The following is a 20168-nucleotide window of genomic DNA, read 5'->3' as shown; positions in this document are numbered from 1 at the left end:
ACCGTTACAGAAGACAGCAAATCTGAGAAAGTCAAGGTATCTCTCTCCTTCAACTGGATTCCACCCAATGTCGGGGTAACCTTTAGACACCAGCATTTGGCAGCTCTGCAGCCCACAGCCGGCCAGATAACGAACTACCTACAAATAAATGATAAGCAAGAGGTTAGCATTCTCTTGGAAGTAACTTGAACCTATACTAAGTCTAGAGAATGAGATTAACCAGGGGTTGTTTCAAACGCATGCATTTCATTTATTTCTGTGTACGTATGTATATGTGAGTGCAGGTGCCCAGAGAAGGTAGAGGAGAGCATTGGATCTCCTAGAGCTGGAGCTGTAGGCAGCTGTTAACTTAATGTGGGTGATGCGAAAAGAATCTGAGTCTCCTAGAAGAGCCCAATTATTCTTAACCACTGAGCCATTTCTCCAGCCCTAACAAATATATCCCTTTTTGCAATTCTTCTGAACATCATGATAATTGACATAAATTTTCTCTAGTTAAACTTTAGTTGTAGGACATACTAAAATAAAACTGATTATGGGGTTCTCCTCTGTATGCTGTGAATACCACTGGTTAATAAAGAAACTGTCTTGGGCCTGCGCAGGGACTATAGGTAGGTGGGGAAAACTAAACTGAATGCTAGGAAAAAGAAGGGCAGAGTCAGAGAGAAGCCATGTAGCCCTGCTGGAGCAGGATGGAACTTTACCTATTAAGCCACTGCCACATGGTGATACACAGATTAATGGAGGTGGGCTAAATTAAGATCTAAGAGTTAGCCAATAAGAAGCTAGAGCTAATGGGCCAAGCAGTGATTTAAATAATATAGTTTCCGTGTGATTATTTTGGGGCTGAGCAGCTAAGGAACCAACAAGCAGCATCCTCTACCACATAAAACAAAGTGTAGTCACCAAAATTATGAATGAATTCTATGAGAAAATAATGTTCTTGAATTCCATACCACATAACTCAAAAACTTTGCATACGAAAGTCATAATAGCTGACAAACTTCTGAATGTCTGATGACCTCTGGTCCAATTAAAACCCACATGAGTGTATCCTCCCACAGCTCAGCCTGTAAAGAGGGGGACTGTGAAACTCTCTGAATGCAGGAATACCTGTCTGAGATGTAAAGACATCTTGGAGAGTAGTGATGCATTCATCCATTCAGTGCTGGGGCAGGTATGAGAAGGTACGTAAGTAGGGTAACCCTAACTTAGAAGCAGATCTCTTCAGCTCTGATTAAACATGTCTCACTCGCAGGGCACACTGTTTGGGGTATGTTGTTTATGTTCCTCGAATCAGTGTCCATAAAAAACTTGATTATCTGACTACCTGCAATCCAAAAATCTAAAATCCCCAAAGCTGTGACATTCACATTTTTAGTGTTGACATGAAATCAGAAACAAAAAAGTCTCTATTTGATTTCAGATGATGGGCCACATTCAAAAGGCAGGTACACTAAAAACACTGAATCAAATATTTCATTATCTGTGCACACTAATATTTTGTAATCCAGAAAACACTAACAATGAATCATGATGGTTTACAAGCATTGTGAACAAGAGATACTCAGCCTGCCCACCAGAGTACTCTTCTGTGATGTTGAAATTAGCACTTGAAAAATGCCTGCCTGGTTTTTCTTTTAAGGTACTTCATTTTGTAGGCATACTAACAGTGCATAACATTTCACAAAAGATTGGGACATAAGAAATCCATCCCCAAGAAGCCATATCCAATGGTGATAAAGGGTTGCAAGAATAACTTGACAAACAGAGTTTTATTCAGCTTAGAAACAAATGCTATAGCTAAAACTTCTATGTCTGTAGCATTGAAGGAAGGGATGCTCAAGAGAATGGTCAACTTAAGGTATGAATTCAATATGGTCTGAAAGAAGCACATTTCTGAAAACACCTTATAACGTTCCATCTTCCTTCCAGGGTACCCTGTGCCCTTTGCAGTCCCTTTCCCTGTATATCTAGTCCCAGATGAACTGCTTTCTTTCAGTACAAATTAGCATGTATTTTCATGGAATTATGTAGCATGAACCTTCCTGTACCTGGCTTCTCTTACGTGGTATAATGATATTGAGATTCAGTCACACTGTAGTAGAAGTTAATACTGAATTATTTTGTATTGTGAATAGCAATCCACTGCCCATGGATGGATAGTCCACAGCTTCACTTAGCAATCTGTACAGTGGTGGGTGCTTTAGCTGTGGACAATGACAGATTCCTTTCCATTGAGCAAATCTAGGAGTGTGAAGGCCACATGTACAGTTCAGTAGAAAGAGTTCATGTTTAAACTGATAGACTGGAGGCTTTTCAGAGTCATTATTCAGCACTCATTCAACAGCTCCTTGGTGGAGGTATCCAGCTGCTCCACAATCTCCCACTTTATTTGGTATTATCAAGGGTTCAGATAGATATTAACTATTTTAAGGGGTTATACAAACAAAAAGATTTTAAGTGTCACATAGGAGCAAAGTCTCCTCTGTGAGTCAGAGACATGAAACTTCATGATGCTGATCTGGCAAGTCAGAGAACTGGGGAAGAGCTCACTGCCTCACACCTGTAACAGTAACATGCAGGTATTCCCCAGTGCCAACATCCTTTCTGAAGCCGGGCAAGCATATGCAAAAATGCTGACATCACCAGTAGCAATATAAGTAGAAAGTGGATTTTAAGAAACACATAAATATAGCGATTTTTAACCTGCATGTGAGCTCCCTAACAGTGTCCACTGGTGATGGAACTCATATGTGATTATGGTCCTCCAAGACTACAACCTCTAAAGATGCCACAAATATCTTGTTTTGGGGGAGGCATATTGTATGATGCTTGCATCACAAAGATGCTATGGAACTATATTTCTCAGAAAATTTTCCTGTTAAATGTTATGTTATATGAATTGATACATTATATATGTATTCATATATATCACAAGTGATCATATAAATAGAAACCAAATGAAATCTATACTTACATACATATACAAGATATATGATATGCAAATATACATACTTTCAATAAGATAAAATTAAGTCATAAAAATAATAGGAAGAGCTAAAGAAAGCAGGAATGACTTACAAGTTTAAATAGCAGGACTTGGAAGATCTGATCACAAACATGACTTTGGAGTCATGATGAAAAGATATCTGGCAAAGGGCCACAGGCTAAGAGGGGTAAGGAAGGACTTAGCAGGGAGAGGGAACGGTGAGCACAAAAGCCCTGAAACAGGGACACATTCTGGCATGCTCAGCTATAGTGAGATCTGTGCAGCTAGAACAAAGAGAAGGGACTGGACAATGACAGAATATGCGGGTGGATGGCACTGGAGCGAACTTGTGTCTTTTACTTTGACACTGGGTGACACAGAAACCTTTGGACAGTCTGGAAAGAGGATGAGGAAATTCTTTTAATGTGACCCATGTCTGTAAAGAAACAACAGACAGGGACTCTAGAGAAGAAACAAATGGCCACATGGAAGGCTTCTGCATACGTTGAAGAACATTTCATGCACGCTGATCAATACGCATGCTTAGATATGCTTAGAACACCCAGCCTTGTAATTTCACTGGCATCCTCACTGGGACATATAAATATCCTTAGGAAAATTAACACTGTATTATTAAACAACAAGAGCAGGTTTCATGACAGACAAAACTGTACCAATCCCTGAAAGGTGATTCCTATTTCACAGAAAATTCTTGCGGTAAAGAGACAACCTCTCTTAAATTTCTTCATCTTCATCACACCCAGTATTACAGAATGGAGAACAGAATCAAGTAAAATATGTAAAATATAAGACATTTTACAGAACTATAATAAAATGATATGCTATGATATGAATATCACTACAGCACGAGTGTTTATACTAAAGTAATCTTAAGACAACCACCCCAAAAGTACAGTTCACAGACACTCCAGGTGGGAGCATGACTCACCTTCTCCAGATCTGGCTCCCGGAGAGCGAGGGCAAGTTCATTGTTGTCCATGACGGAAGCTGCAGCCACGTCCAGGGGAGTTGACCCTCTCATAGCCGGTGAAGCTAATTCAAATGAAAAAGAGATAATGCCTGGGTTTTGCTTGAACTAGGAGCAGAGTGCAAGGAAACACATCCTTCCTGCACTTAATACCTACACGACAAGGATATTTGACTAGTCTGAATCAATGAAATATCTTTGACAACTAAAAAATGTGTATGTTTATTGTGATTTAAATAAGTACAGGCTGTGAAAGGACTCAGTTGTGTGAATGAACATGCAAGACTTCAGAGTATTAGCAGGTTTTGTGATGAGAACACTTCAGATCTGCTCAGTGATTTTTAACTGCAGCAACTACTTGTTTGGGTGTTTAAGGGTTATGCTCATTAAAATGACTGTAAACTAGACAGTATAAAAACATCTCTCAGGTGGCAAACTTTTGGGCGTGTCTGTGAATGTGATTCTAGGTTGGATTAATTGACTGGGAAGACCCACCCTAAATATAGATGGCACTATTCCATGACAGAGGGCTTGGACTGAAGAAAAAAGGATAAAGACAGCTGAGTGCAGCCTGCAGCCACCTTTCTGCCTGCTTCCCAGCCTCTACCACATCAGAGAGGGGCACTGCCGCATTCCTTCCCCACAAGAACACTTTGGAACCTGAAAGTGTGAGTCAGAATAAACTCTTCCTTTTCTTAATTTGCATTTTGTCATATAGTAATCACAGTGGTGAGAAAATAAACCGATATGTCTACTATCTTAGTCTACACTGGTAGACTTGGCTTAGTATCTAAGTCTACATTGGTAGACTTGACTTAGTATCTATGTCTACATTGGGGTGCAGGTGATACAGGATCTCATACCATAGCCCAGGCTGACCTAGAACTTACTATGTTGTCCAGGTTGACATCAAACTCATGATGATCTTCTTGCTTCACTGGGATTTCAGACATGAGCCACCACAAATGGTAAAGTTTTATAACCTTTGACTGCTATGTCCCCGTCTAGTTTTCTTGGGGCCTGGTAACTACAGTTCCACTGTCTCCTTTCATGGACTCCGTGTTTTCAGATTCACATAGAGTTAACATGAGGCACCACCTCAATGTGTACAACACTTGATTTAATGTATTTGCAGGACATCTGCTGCCAAAATTAATGACATTTCCATCTGATTGTTCACTGTGATTATAAACCGTATTTTCCTTAACTGTTTATTTACACTGGGACTGGTTTTATATCCTGGCTATTGAGGAAATACTCCCCTGAGTATGGAAGCAAAGACATGCCTTAACTCACTGACTGTCCTTTCTGTGGGCACTTACACTGGAGTCAAATTGGCACATTATATTTTAATTGCATTTTTTAATTTATATTATATTTATATATTTGTGTGATTGCATGCATACACAGACTAGCACACCCATGTCATGGTGCACATTTGGAATACAGAGGACAACTTCTGAGAGTTAGTTCTCTCCATCCACCACATGGGTCCCAGAGATAGAACTCTCAGGTCATCAGGCTTGGTGGCAAGTATCTTTATCCATTGAACCATCTTGTAAGCCTGGTAATTCTACTTTTAACTTTTCATAGAATCTTCACACTGTTTTCCATAGTGGCTAGAACAATTATGATTTCCAGCATTTAAGTATTCTGGTATTCCATTTCCCTGCACCCTTGTTAACAGTTAACATTAATTGTCTTCCCTGAAACACCCATTCTAGCAGGTGTGAGGTGGTAGCTCACTGTGGTTCTAATTTGTACTTGCCTGAGGATTAGTGACTCTGAACACTTCTTCATTCATCCATTGGCCATTTCAATATCTCTTTCTCCCTCTCCCACATATCCTCTGTTTGTATATTGACATTTAAATTTAATATACATCTTATTTCTAATATTTATCATATATATGTATATATATATATAATGTGTTTATGTGCAAGTGTGCACATGTGCATGAGTAAGGGTGTCTGTGGAGGCCAGAAGAAGACATTAGATCTCTTGGAGCTGTAGTTATGAGCAGTTGTGATCCACCTAATATGGGTTTTAGGAACAGAACACCAGTCCTCTGCAGGAGCAGCAAGTGCTCTTAATCACCAAGCCATCTCTCCAACTCCTACACAGCTTATTTTTCCTTTAAAGATTAAATTAATATCATACATTAACTTACCAAGACCAACACTGCTATTTTCCAGTAAATAACTGAGATGATCAAACATGGCTTTCTGATTCTGCCTACTAATACGACAGAAGTAACAGAGAAAACGGCAACAGTTGGCCACCATCTTGGGGAAGGTGATCTCCTATAAAAAGAGTATATAGTTAGTTGCTGAAACAAATGATAAGATTGAGCTCAGAAGGTGAGGCCACCGTGGCACTGTCAACCCATATACACCCATGAAAACCAAGCTCAGATACTGAGAATCTTCAAACATACAGCCTGTGATTAACTAAGTCCTTGAGATACTAAACATCAACCCTGACACTGTCTCAAAAACCCAACCTGCACCCCTGATTGTGTCTTCAGTTATCCCTAAACTTACAGGGAGCCTGAGCCTGGCTAAGAAATCGAACTGGCAGACACACCTGTGCTGCCTGGTTATACAGTTGTCTGTGCCTACCTGGGAAACTACATAATTCCTCTGATTCTGTTTCAGAAAATTCAGAAAATATGGATGTTGAGAACTAAAGAACTGAAGGGGAAGATACACTACAGAAAGTTCAGGACTTGGAGTCTCGCAATGGAATATTTTTTATCAGCATCAATTGTTGCTGTTGTCAACATTCCAGGACTCCACAGCTTCCCTGTTCTAGATACCACTTCCCTGTTGGGGAAGGTCCTGGCCAGAAAGGTCATCTAGTCAGCATTGACATATGCCTCCTACCTTACTCTACATGCTTCTTCATGAACGCAATACACCGTGAAGGTCTTTATTTGCCTATACAAGGGGCATGGAAAACCTAGGCTTACATATATTGTAAAGACTACATGGTGTGATTTAAATTTCGACATGACTTTTACATGTCAATTTATCAAACTGTGCTGGTTTATATGAAATGATAGAGCTCCTTGCTATGTTCTTCTAAACATCCTGTTGTTGTGGACTTTGTTGTAAATTATAAATACTTAAAAGTTAACTTTGGGGTCTTACCACAAACCCATTCCAGAACAATCCTGCCCAAGCACTGATTTGACTCAAAAATTCAGTGTATCCAACTGCTGTCTGAATGCCAACAATGGCTGAGTCTGAAGTACAGGTGTATGCCTTGTACTTACAATGGGATGTGACCTAATTTTAAAATCTGATATGCCCTTTTTAAGTTGCTGAATATCCTTGAATTAGACTCTCTTGGGAGACAACAAATGACCAAGCACAGGGTAGGAATTTCTTTCTCAGTATTAAGGAAAATTCAAATAGCTAACTACAACCCATAGATTCAAGGATGTGTGTGTGTGTGTGTGTGTGTGTGTGTGTGTGTGTGTGAGAGAGAGAGAGAGAGAGAGAGAGAGAGAGAGAGAGAGAGAGAGAGAGAATCAGTGTTCCTTAAACACCACTCAGCTTAAGAAATAACCATTCTGTTAGTTCTCTGCAGACCATGCACTACAGAAGGCTGTACCAAACATGACCCCTGAAGTTGAGACTTTAGTTTACCTTGGACTCCCCGCCTCCAAGGACATTCACCATGACTTCCATCACGGTTTCATGCATTCCAAGGGCCCTCATGAGATTGGGGTGCTGGTAAAACACTTTGTTATTCATGATATCTCTAGAAAGAACAGGAGAGGCAACAGTAAAGCAGAGTTCAGAATAAAGGGCACAAAGGCAGTTATCTGACATCCTGATACATCTTTAGAAATTATTTTTGTGCCTGGAAACTAAGTGTGATGATGACCATCATAAATATTAGTGAGCACAATCTAGTCTTCTCCTAAATAGTCATAGTTGCACCAAAGTGATATGCAAACTATCTGTTCCTCTCGATGATATGGCATGTCCTAGCAATTATTTCTAATTTTGTGGATATTCAAATTTATTTGTATTGAAGAAATAATCAGAATTATACCACGTTTATATGAAGATTCTTTAGAAAATTGTTGGGCTCTCTGCTTTACTTGTATCTGTTATTTTTAGTGCTACATTCCATGGTTTCACACATAATTACAATGGTGTTTTCTGCTATATTTTACTACACTTCTACATATAGTCAAAACTATAACATGCCTGATAACAGTGCTTAGTCTCTGAGAGAAACTGGAGGCATGTAAAGTTAGGAGTACAAACAACCTCCACCCTGGATTTGATGACAATATAAATAAATTGCAGCTGATGGAATGTAGAACAATTCAATATTATTTCTGTCTTAAAAATTACATTGTGTTATTTCCAAGGCTCTTCAGGCTGTAACTGAAGCAGCATATAAAAAGAGTTCTGTTGACATTGATTTCAGCATCAATCAGTCAATACAAGAGTCCTTCACAGGCAACATTTTCTTGTCCAAGTTAAAGTAATAATATGTCAGCAGATTTCTCTCTCTCTCTCTCTCTCTCTCTCTCTCTCTCTCTCTCTCTGTCTCTCTCACACACACACACACACACACACACACACAAATAAACCCTGAAATCTCTCATTTCACTATATTACTCACAAAACATTTGGTGATTATATATCTGTGTGTATATATATATCATATATATATATATCCATGTTATATATCGANATCTATATAGATAAAATATATACTATATAAAGCACTGTAATATATTAGCATATAAAATATATTATATATGATATATAATAAAATCATATAATATATATAATATCTGTTTTTGAACTTATCCTATTAACATACAATTTTCCGTGTGTAACCATTATGGCAAAAGTAAAATATAATTTTCTAGTCCATTTCTATAAATCTAAATATTAATATGCTCATGAGTAATACATAGTATTATTCTATGGGATGAAGAGAGTGTGTGTGTATGCATGTGTGTGTACGTGTGTGTGACAATAATGACATCTTTAACAATCTTTTTAATTCTTCTGGATTGTGTTTCAGTTTCATACAAGAGAAAGTGAGTTTTTAATTTTTTCCTTCATTATTTGGATATGTGTGGGTGCGTGCAGGCACCTCTGGAAACTAGAAAAGGACCTCAGATACCTGGAGTTATAGGCAATTGTGAGCTGCCAGATGTTGGAGCTGCGAACCCAACTTGAGTCCTATATAAGAGCAGTAAACACATGCAACCCCGAAGACATCCCTCTAACCACAATGTTAGTTATTTCTTTGCATTCTATTCTATTCATGCAGCCATGACAGTTTTAGCTACACTTTCCCTAATATTTACCTGATTATAATCTGTTTTTGTTTGAGATATGATCTCATTGCATAGACCAGGCTGTTATCAAACTCAGAGATATCCACTTGCCTCTGCCTCTCAAGTGCTAGGATTAAAGGTGTACTACTATGCCTGGCCTGAATTACAACTCTTATGAGTATTTTTCATCATCTTCTATGACTATACATTCCAGATTTCTACAGTTTTCTATATTTTTTGAACTTCATGCAATCTTCATTATTTTTATTTTTGCTACTATTTTAATTTCTTAAATTTTGAACCCTACCTTTTAATGATCACTGGGGGGAAAGCATAATTGTTTCACTCTTACTCATAAAGATGTGGAAATCAATGTTAACCCCTGATAATCATGAGATATAAACTGATAACACTGAATTATCAGAACATGGTCCCCCTTCTCCTCCTCCACCCAGCATCCAATGGAAGGAGACAAGCTTTTGTTTTCTCTCCTGCTGGCACATGGTCATCTATCAGTGTTACAGATTTTAGTGTGTTTTTACATATACTTGTACATTACTGAGGGGTTGAAAATAACCTAGTTGCTATGTATCGAAAATACATTAGCATCTTAATCTGTCAAATTAGTGAACTTTTACTGATTATCAATTTTTAAAGTGTCGTACAATGTTAAAAAAAAAAAAAGGTACATGTCAATACATTCTGTGCAAATTTCTTCTGGATACAATGGGAGTACCGAACCCATGAACTCTCAAATATCGTGATTGCTTGGATAAGACATACAGCATGGATGGGAGAAAGCTCATAAGAACAGAACCCTACTGGAGGAGCTCCATACAGTACTAAGGGATGGAGGGTCAATTTTCTTCAGGGATGAATCCCTCCACCCAGGTTGCCCATGACCCAGTGAGAAACTCTCTAATTTGATTTAAAAACTTAATTTCTAGGGAAGAAAATACTTGACATCATCCCATAATCCAGTCAGAGCTTTCTCATGCATTGCTAACTTGATGAAATGAGAAGAAATGTATAAGACAAAGATTGCTATGGCTACACAGCTTACCCCAATCCACGGATCATTAGCTTCTCTTCTTCTTTGCCCATCCTCACACTCAGCAGAGATCGGATCTGACCAAGCGATGCAAGCAGATTGATGGTATCCTCCACAGAGACACCATTGATAGTGTAGGTCTTTGGCAGTGCCCGGACTAGACCCCCAATACCATCATACTGTCGATGCAGCAACACAAACATGGCCCTCACCAGCTCAGGGTCCTCGATGACAGACTCTTGAGCCCACCGCACCATAGTCTCAGAAATCAATTGCTGGAGACTGGCTGTATGGCAGGTTTGTGCCAAGTAGTGAAAGAAGACACACCAGTTAGACATTTCAACTCCATAATCACACAACCCCATACTGGTATCACAAAAGTTAGGACACATTAAGTACACTTGAGATATTCTTTACAGAGTTATTTAAATATTTTCATTCTTTCCATAGAGATTAGATGCAATTTATTAAGGATGAAAAGCTATGCACTTCTGTCTAAGTAATATTTCTTATAATTAAGATAAGTTGTTTCAAAGATACAAGATATTGTGGTTTGAATAAGAAATGCCCCTCATAGGCTCATGAATTTGAACGCTTGGTCCCCAGTGGGTAGCAATGTTTGGGAAGGTTATGGACCCTTCAAAGAGGTGGAACCTTGTTAGAAGAAGTATGTCCCTGTAGATGGGCTTTGAGGTTTTATAACCTGGTCCCACTTCCTGTGCTTCCCACTTCTTTCCACTTCCTGTGCACAAGGAATGTGTTCTGATGGTCTCACGCTCCTGCTGCCACACCTTCTGCACCACGATGAACTCTACCCTTTGGATCTGTAAGCCCTAATATACCCTCTCTTCCCTGATTTGGTTTTTTGTCAGGGTATTTTTATCAGAACAATAGAAACGTGGCAAAACTACTGCTCCGAGTTCACAAATCTATCCAAGAACACAAGGGGCCCACACTTTTACTTCCATCCATGTTTCCTCCGATTCTCTTCCCAGGTTTGCCATCACTCCACCTTCAAAGCTCCACCGTGGATAACTCAATGTGGTGCTTGGTTATCCAGCTATTCCCTCAATTAAGTGTTCTGTTCCATGGATATGGTTTACAGATAGATATGGTTCATGGCTTTATTTAAATTTGGATCTACATTGTCACTTAAATACCTCTGGAAGGATTTGATCATTCAGTTTTGACTATACTGAAAATCATTACAAGAGTCTCTGTGGCAAAACAGGCATCATTGGTCAATTCAAAGATAGTAGAATTTTCTAAACATCTTAAACTAAAATGAAAGCATCTAAGTTAGGTAGGGTAGATGTGGCTGAGAGGTAGTGAGGCCTAATTTCTATCATTTATATATTGGCTGGTGTTCAAATGAAGCTATTTATTTTGTGCCTAGATATTATTTAAGAAAAAGCAAATCTATCAATTTTATCCAAACAAAAAAACAATGCAAAGAAATGTCAATAGATTCCCACATATTTCAAAATCTCATTGCCATAATAGCAAGTAAAAGTCATAAATATGTTCGCATATTGCCTCATTAGAAACTTAGAACTCTGGCAGAAGATGACCTGCCTCAATTCTTTTAATCTCTAAAACATAATTTTATGAATAAGATTCCTATTTTTTGTCTAGAAAGACCTGTTCCTAAACCAGCGCTGTACCTTAAAATTGGTAGGATCTTAGAAACTCATTGGTAAGAATGTGGATCTAATGGTTCTGGTCCATAACCCCTTCAGGAGTAAGGCATACGCTGAAGAGCTCCCGGTCCAGCAGGGTGGCTTATTTGGTTCCAATGACCACCGCCACTATTCTTGATCAAATAGTATACAATTAACCACAACTGCATACCTTAGAAAAGGTTTCAGAATCAAATATAGTTATAGTTACAGATAATATCTATTAACTTTAAAAGGAAAAGTTTAATTTTATACAATCATTTAAAAATCACATGCAGTATTCACCAATGAAGTCTAAGTTATCCCCTTTATAATTTCTATGTGTGTGTATATCTGCATACATGTTCACATGTGTCTACATGTACACGTGGTAATGAATATGGACATGATTGGAGGCCAGAGACTGATGTTGAATGTCTTTCTGGATAATCCTCCACTTTATTGTTTAAGTCAGGGTCTCTCGAAAGCTTGGAGCTCACCACTTTGAATAAACTATCTGGCTTGCAAGCCCCAAGGGTCCCCCTGTCTTTGCCAGCTCAGCACTGGGGTTCTAAGTGTGCACTGCTGCTTCTTACATGGGTGCTAGGGATCCAAAATCAGATCTTCATGCTTACAGTGCAAGCATTTTGCTAACTGAGCCACCTCTCAAGCTTTCTCTTGACAGTCTGTGACCAAGTATGTAAAATGTGAGCTATGCAAGGAGCCCTTAACAATGCAGTTCTCTCTCAAGCTGGGTCTGTGAGCTCAGCAGCTGCTACTGTCTACTTCTGGGTTCGACAAACACTAACGCTGATCCCAGGAAGTTAGTGCCTCCTAGTAAGGGTAATGTTCATTCTCAGAAAGAATAAATATTGTGGCTGGGTACCGGACCACGGCCCTTTCAAATGCTTACAGGGCTTTCTGGAGTCGCTTGCAATTGGTTTTTCAGCTTGTTTCTTCTTCAGGTAGGTCACCTTTTCTACCAGGGACAGCAAACGTCCTCTGATTGTTAAGTCATTACTTCCATCCAGGGATCCATCTTCATCCAGCTCAATTCCTGGCATAAACAGCAGGGGGAGCAGAAAAGGAAACCCTTTGAAAACCGTACATAGTTGGGAGCTATCTCGGGCTCTTCTGCTTTTCCATCCTCAGCTCCCAGCAAGCTCTCAAGCAACTAGCAGTACCTACTAGGCTATCTTGCCCCTGAGCACTCAAAAATAATTCACTTCTCAGCATTGCTCTCTCCTTCCTCTTCTTCCCCAGTTCTTGTTATTTCAAGACCACTGACAACCAGGACACACACTGAGTGGAGAACAAAAAGGCACCATCAGGAGTAAAGATCAATTCTGCTCTTTGCCTGACCTTTTCAGCATCAGTGATTTTGGAAACTCTTTGCCAGAACCTCTTATCCTACTGTCTAAAAGCATAAACCTGAGCAAGTCAGCAAATATCATTCCTGTGATTTTTTTTCAGGTTCTTGTTTGTGTTCTGGCCCTGACTTCTCTCAATGATAGGCTGTGACCTGGTAGTGTAAGCCAAAGCCAACTTCTTCAAAGTTGCCATTGGCCAAAGTCTTTGACACAGCAACAGAGATTATACCAGAACAGTGAGTTTACCACAGTGAGTCATCAGATCCTCATGGAAATCCAGCAGTTGATCTCGGATTTCTTCAGGACAAGGACATTCACTTTTGTCATCCTTAAAGTTGAGAAGCATGTTAATCTGGAAGAGGAAAACAGCAAGAACAGAAGGGGTGGAGAATTTGAATTCAGGAGCATTGAAAATCACATTTCTAATGTGCACAAATAACCCCCTCAATAAGTCAAAAGCCACTGTCCATCCTTAAGTCCAACTACCATCACAAAATACGTCAACTCCTCCTATACGTAGTGGCTGGAAAACAGTTAAAATCATTTAGACTCCTCCTTAGGGCTACTGAATTTTAGACTCATACACATTGTTGTCTTTAACTACAGGTGTTTTAGAGGCTGGATAAATGGCTTAACAGGTAAGAATTCTTGCTGCTTTTCCAAAAGACCCTACTTTAGTTCCCAGGCTTATAACTTCCTGTCACTCTCTCCGGGGGATCTGACACCTTCTTCTAGCCTCCATAGGCACCTGCTCGCACGAAGCACACATCCACTCACTCACACTCACATGAAAATCTTTTTGAAGTATTTTATTATATTCTTCTAATTTATTATGCTCTACACATTCGTTATTTTCCATCACTGGCACTTTCTGCATATTTTAAAGAATGCTCTTGAGAAGGATACAGATTCAAAGAGGAGAGGTCTAAATACAACAGAAACGCCGTATAATAGACAGCTATGCTGACACTGATATTCTTGTCTCAGTCAAAACGCAAGACACTTCCTTCCATCTGCTCGAGTCTTAGTACTAAATATATTAAATTGACAAATGAAGATAAGACAGCGCGGATGTTCTCTTATATTTTCCTTTTGAAAAATTTCAAAGTTTACAGTGTGATTTTATTACAGATCAGAGATAATTACATATTCATATGCTCTTCTGAGAAAATAATCAGGAGAGACCATGCATGCCTTTTTGTATAACTTAGCTGCTGATGCCAGCACTTGCCAGTTGGGGAGAATTCTGAAGTCTTATCTCTATCCATGTCCTCTTAGTTCCCATTTACAATAAAGTCATCTTAAAATTCTCCACACGCCCAGTTAGAACCATAAAAGACAGTTTTATAATACCTATTTAGCCTTTAACTCCCAAACAATATTTGGATAAATCCGGGGGGAAAGAAAATGTGTTTTTATTTACGTGTAGGCTAACACTTTCTACTGTTCCTTTCCCCTTTTCCTTTCTGACTTTCTCTATTCTCTTCTGCCATTTTCTGTTTTTGAGAAAAAAAATCATTAGCTCTTTTATAGTCTTTCCAAGATAGTTCAATTCCCATAACTTCTGTGTATGTGTGTGTGTGTGTGGGGGGGGTGTTGTGCACAATTTCAGAAGAGGACATCAGATCCCCAGAGCTGGAGCTGTAGGTGGTTGTGAGTCACTAAATGTGGATGCTATAAACCAACCATGGGTCCTCTGGAAGAACAGCAAGCAGACTTAACCTCACCACCATCTCTCTGGCCATTTTTCGTGTCAGCTGTTCACGTCTGTCCTTCCCACAGCTTTTTAAATCTCTAGTTGCACAGTCACTGAGGAGTGGTTCTCAATCTGTGGGTCATGACCCTTCTTGGGGTCAAACGACCCTTCCATCATAGGGGTCACATATCAAATATCCAGTATATCAGATAATTACATTATGATTCATAACAGTCGCAAAATCACAGTTATGGCATTAAAAATGAAAATAATTTTATGGTTGGGGCTCACCACAACATGAGGGCCTGTACTAAAAAGAGGTCACAGCATTGGGGAAGTAGAAAACCACTGCCTTAGAAAATTTCAAATTTTAAGACATTTTCTTCTTGTTGTCTTTTGTTTCTTCTTCTGCAGCCCCAGACCACCACCGCGAGATCCTTTGTCTCCGTTTTCTCTCTTCTCTCTTTTCCTCTGAGGGACTTCTGTGCGGACCTCTACCCAGTTAGAACGGCACCTTCTGCCCTCCCCGTTATGTTCTCCAGCCTACTACTCATTCCAGCTACTGTGTTTTTCAATCAAGAATGCCATGTGTTCTCCTTTGCTGAGATCCCTCTGCTTTTTCCTATCTGGGAAGTTTAGTGAGAGTAGCTTTGTCATGATATTAAGAGCTGAAGTCTCAGTGTTGGTGTTTCCTGTTTACCTAGTCCTCTCCTGGTCAAAGAAGAGATTTTTAACTGGAATGTGAGAGTTCTCAATATTATGCAATGAACTCTGGATTTTTCTCAAACTCACATCTTAGCCAGCTTAATCTGACACTAGCCAATGGAAGACACAGAGAAAAGGGCCCTATGACTACTGGCCCTTTCTTCTACAAGGGTGCCAAAAGACAAAGTTTCTAGTGTCTATTTCTAGGAGTAGAGAATTTCTACCATTAAAGGTGACCCAGGCCAGTCAAAGTTGACCTATCTCTGGTTGAACATTGTCATTATCTGTGGAACCTCAAGTGGTGGCATCCTGACCTTTTTGAACCAACTGTAGTTTACTGGATGCCTTTTAGCAATTAGTTACTTACTTATCCAATAGTATAATAATATGCCATTAATCAATTAATAATAGTTTAAAGTAACCAAATAGATTCTTTTGGTGAAACTTAGAATACTGACCAAATGAACTTGGCTAATTTCAGCAGAACAGAAAAGAAAAAACAAACACTCATAATTTATTATACAGTTTTATAATGTACAGATCCTAAAAGCTTTTCCTTATGGTACCTGCTCTTGCGGCGGTGACCGGAACTCCTTCGTTTTCCGTGCAGTGAGTGCAGCAGACATGTTTAAGGCTTGCATAACTTCATTATATCTGAACCGTTGATTGTCTTGAAGCTTAGCTACAAAGTCATCTGAAAAGGCTACTATGGCTTCTATCCGGTGCCGAACCTGGCAGTCACAGAGGTACTGAAGCAAGAGGCACATCTGAGAAGAGAAGATTAAAGACATACCATTAATAGTATGTCAAGCCATAGTTAGTGTCAAATATTCTTAGTTGCTCCCTTCTCTCCTTTACTTTCCCAAGAGCATCCTTCTGGCCTCTCCAGCCTCATGTTGCATGCAGGGCTGTCTGCTGTGTATGTGAAGCTCCTGGCACCTTCCACCAAATCTCTCTGACTCCCACTCTGGAACTCCAGCTTCTCTGCCTGACCTCACTTAAAACCACCACCTACAAAGACCCTTCCTTCCTTTTCTAATAGAAATCCAAAAGATCTTTCTTCTAGCAAGTCATCTTTTGCTTTGGACAACTTGATGGATTTTGGGCAATGCTACATTAAAAAGAAATTCACAAACACGTACAAACGTCCTTAGAGCCTGTGAATTTCCGGAAGGCAGAACTCATACCTGAGTCCTTCTTCTGCACCAAACACATGGTCCAGAACACAACTTCTATTGATGCTGACTGAGCTGATGAGTAATGCCAATGCCAATGATTCAAACATCAATCTCAAGCACCAAAGAGGCATGGATTAGGCAGCCTCCATAAACCCTGATGAACACAAAGCCAGGCAGTGTCTCTAGACTCCTTACATCCATGCTGGAGGAGGAAATTCTTGCTTTCTAAGAAGAGGTGCACATGCATGTTCTAACAAGGACAACAGCAGAGCTAGGAAGGAAAGGGGACGCTTGTGCCTCAAATCCACACACAACTAAATATCACATGGGAAAAATGCTTATGCAGATGCATGGGGAGACACACAAATAAATGGGTAGTGAAGAATGGAAAGTAGCTTTATGGAGACCAATACAAAGAGAGAGGAAGACAAGTGGATTTCACTACTTTAACATTGAACAGTTTTGAAAGTCCCTCCATTCCATGCAACCCTCCCCCCCCCCCCGATTACCTGTAGTTTAACTGGCTCAGGAAGTTTCATCTGGAGCAGGCCTTCCTTGAGCCTTTTGCCCCCCTTGGCTTCTTCTTCACCTATTCCTTCCAGTTTAGAGTCTTCTGCACTGATATCCTTTTCTGGGGCTCCTCCTTCCTCCTCTGGAGAGGCAGCTTCCTTAAACACACTGGGCTCAATCAACTGCAGGATGTGTTTCAGATCCTCATTGTGAAAGACACCCATAATGAGCAGGGTGTAGAAGAGCTTGATGAGAGGCACAAACAGGAACTCGGTAGTCCCACCCACAGGGTCCCGCGCATGGAGGCTGCCCTCCTTCACTGCTTCTGTGAGCATCTGGATGGTCTTGGCCTTGAGGATGTCCAGTGGAAACTCGGGACTGTACTGATAACATTCATTGCTAATGCTCACGAAACTAGGAGAGGAAAACTGCATCCGGGGCCGGAGAGACGTGCTGAGGCCGATGCCCGGGAGGCCATGTTTCTTGTTCTCATTGGGGAAGAGGGTGATGCTCTTTGTCTCCTCTGTCATAGGGACAATGAACTCATTGTTCATCATGAGCCTGGCGGTGGCATAGGAGCCGAGGTGGATGTCAATGAGCAGGTCATAGTAGCCAGCACGCAACAGGCCAGGCATGTACTTGTTCTCGATGGCATAGAGCAGCTGAGGTTCGTCCACATGGCTGCAGAGCGCATGGGCCACCCGATGATTCCCGAGGGCACAGACAGCGGAGTAGAGGCGGAGGGTGTGATAGTGAAACTGGAGCAACTCCTCCTGCTCCGTCAGCTCTAGGATGTCAACAGACCTGCGGAAGGGAGGAGAGAGTGAAGGGAGCAGACGCAAACATCTCTCAACATTCTGACTCTTAGCGATTTCGTGGTATTTGTAAGCCATTTCTAGTCGGCATACACATTTTCTTACTAAGAGAATTTAAGCAGGACATGTCAACGCTGAGTTCATCTAGAACGCCCATTTATCCTCCCTGGTAGCGAGACTGTGAGCATACTTTCAGATATGTGTGTTTCAGCCCAGTCAGAGCTTGAGTATTCTTGGGGAAGATCCCAGCTTTTCTTTTCCAACAGATGAACATGGTGTGAAAACAGAGAGCTTCACCTCGGACCATAGTGCTGCTCTACCCGCACTATGACTCTGACAGGTCAGCAATGGGTCAATAGAGCACTCGCCTCTGGTGTAAATTACTCGCGCATCCTGCATGGACCCCAGTGTGACCAGCCAGAGCTACCCTATGTTTCCACAAAGTGCGTGCATACAGCTCATGAAACAAACCATGTGAATGGCATTTTCCTCTTAACAAAATAAAAAAGGTAACTTCATGAACTCTTTTTTAAAATTATCTTATTTATTCTTTGAGAGTTTCACATACTCATGGGTGTGAAGGCACCCACTCAAGTGTGATAGACATACAAGATATCACACCTTTAAATAAAACTGACTCTCCTTCACCCCTAGTGACACCCTTCCCATCCATCCTGAAGTGTTGATTGGACTGATCTTATGCAGGTCGTGTGCAGACAGCCTCAGCTGCTGTGAGTTTGTGAGTGCAACAGACCAGCCATGTGCAGAAGACCATTCCTTGTCCCAGGATGTCCTGGTTTTTGGTTCTTATAATCTTTCTACCCCGTCTTCCGCAATGTTCCCTTAGCCTTGTAGGAGAGGTAATAAAAGTGACTCTTTTGGGGGATGAACACAAGGCCACATATTCTCTTCATCTTGACTACCTGTGATTCTCCCAACATTCCACCATGCACTGCCTTAGGAAGCTTCTCTGATAATGGTACCTTACTCTGTGCCACCCTGGATCTTTAGGTCAGATCACTTTGTTTCTATTAAACCAGATGGCCAGATGATACCTCCCCTCACCAACATCTGATGTTCTAAAATCAAGCCTTGTTCCTACAATTACTTATAGACCGCAGACTTGAGAAGGACAGTGCAGGGGGTAGGGGAGTGGAATACAATGAGTCTCACCTCTGTTTTCAAGCCAAGTTTTCACTTAATTTATTAAGCTTAGTATTTTCACGTTACCTTGCACATAACTTGGTGCACAGTTTAAGAACTTCATCTCCTAATCTGTAACATGTCACTAAAGTGAAATCACTGCCATTTTGAGGGGAGCCACAGGAGAAGACTGGGGAGCCAAAGAGCTTGGCACCTTTCTGAGTCTTGACATTGTCATAACTGCCTAGAAACCCACCTAAGCTCGCTACTAAAGTACTCTCATTGTCTTCAAGCTTTTTTACTCTTTAAGCTCCTTGGTCTCGGTTTTTCATGCATCTAAAATGAAGAATTTTATAAAGTGGTCCCTAGGATCTCATCCCCAAGATCTCCCAGTTCTGAATGCTACTGCTTCAGTGAGTCTCATAGATAACAAAGTGGTTGAGAAATACACTTAAGTCTGAGCTACACAGGCCGTGTGTGTGTGTATGTGTGTGTGTGTGTGTGTGTGTGTGTGTGTGTGTGTGTAGACGTTAGAAGGCCAGCTTTAGGTACCATTCCTCATGAGCCATCTACCTTCTATTTATTATTTTGAGGCTCGACTGGCTGGTCATCGACCCCAAGAGATATGCTTGTTTCTCCCGCTCCAGTACTGGGATTACAAATACAGACCACCATATCCATACTGAGTCTTTGACACATGGGTTCTGAAGACCAAACTTGAGTCTTCACATTTTACCTTCTTCCT

General features: G+C 40.5%; 1 protein-coding gene across 1 annotated transcript in view; it reads right to left on the bottom strand.

Annotated features, from left to right (window-relative positions):
* The window catches only part of Ryr2 (ryanodine receptor 2), a 551701-nt gene that overhangs the window by 161909 nt on the left and 369624 nt on the right, over positions 1-20168 (bottom strand). The window contains exons 37-45 of the mRNA XM_050142326.1: positions 17465-18269; positions 16344-16544; positions 13623-13728; positions 12920-13063; positions 10361-10634; positions 7634-7748; positions 6151-6283; positions 3942-4045; positions 3-138 (exon numbers count right to left, since the gene is read on the bottom strand). Of these exons, the coding sequence (XP_049998283.1) occupies positions 3-138; positions 3942-4045; positions 6151-6283; positions 7634-7748; positions 10361-10634; positions 12920-13063; positions 13623-13728; positions 16344-16544; positions 17465-18269 (2018 nt within the window). The remainder of the gene's footprint in view (positions 1-2; positions 139-3941; positions 4046-6150; positions 6284-7633; positions 7749-10360; positions 10635-12919; positions 13064-13622; positions 13729-16343; positions 16545-17464; positions 18270-20168) is intronic.

Source organism: Alexandromys fortis, unplaced genomic scaffold (assembly GCF_014885135.2).
Source record: "Alexandromys fortis isolate MF-2015 unplaced genomic scaffold, M_Fortis_MF-2015_v1.1 scaffold_5, whole genome shotgun sequence".
NCBI classification, from domain to species: Eukaryota; Metazoa; Chordata; class Mammalia; order Rodentia; family Cricetidae; genus Alexandromys; species Alexandromys fortis.
Note: the sequence above shows the minus strand (reverse complement) of the source record. Positions and strands in the feature narration are given on the sequence as shown.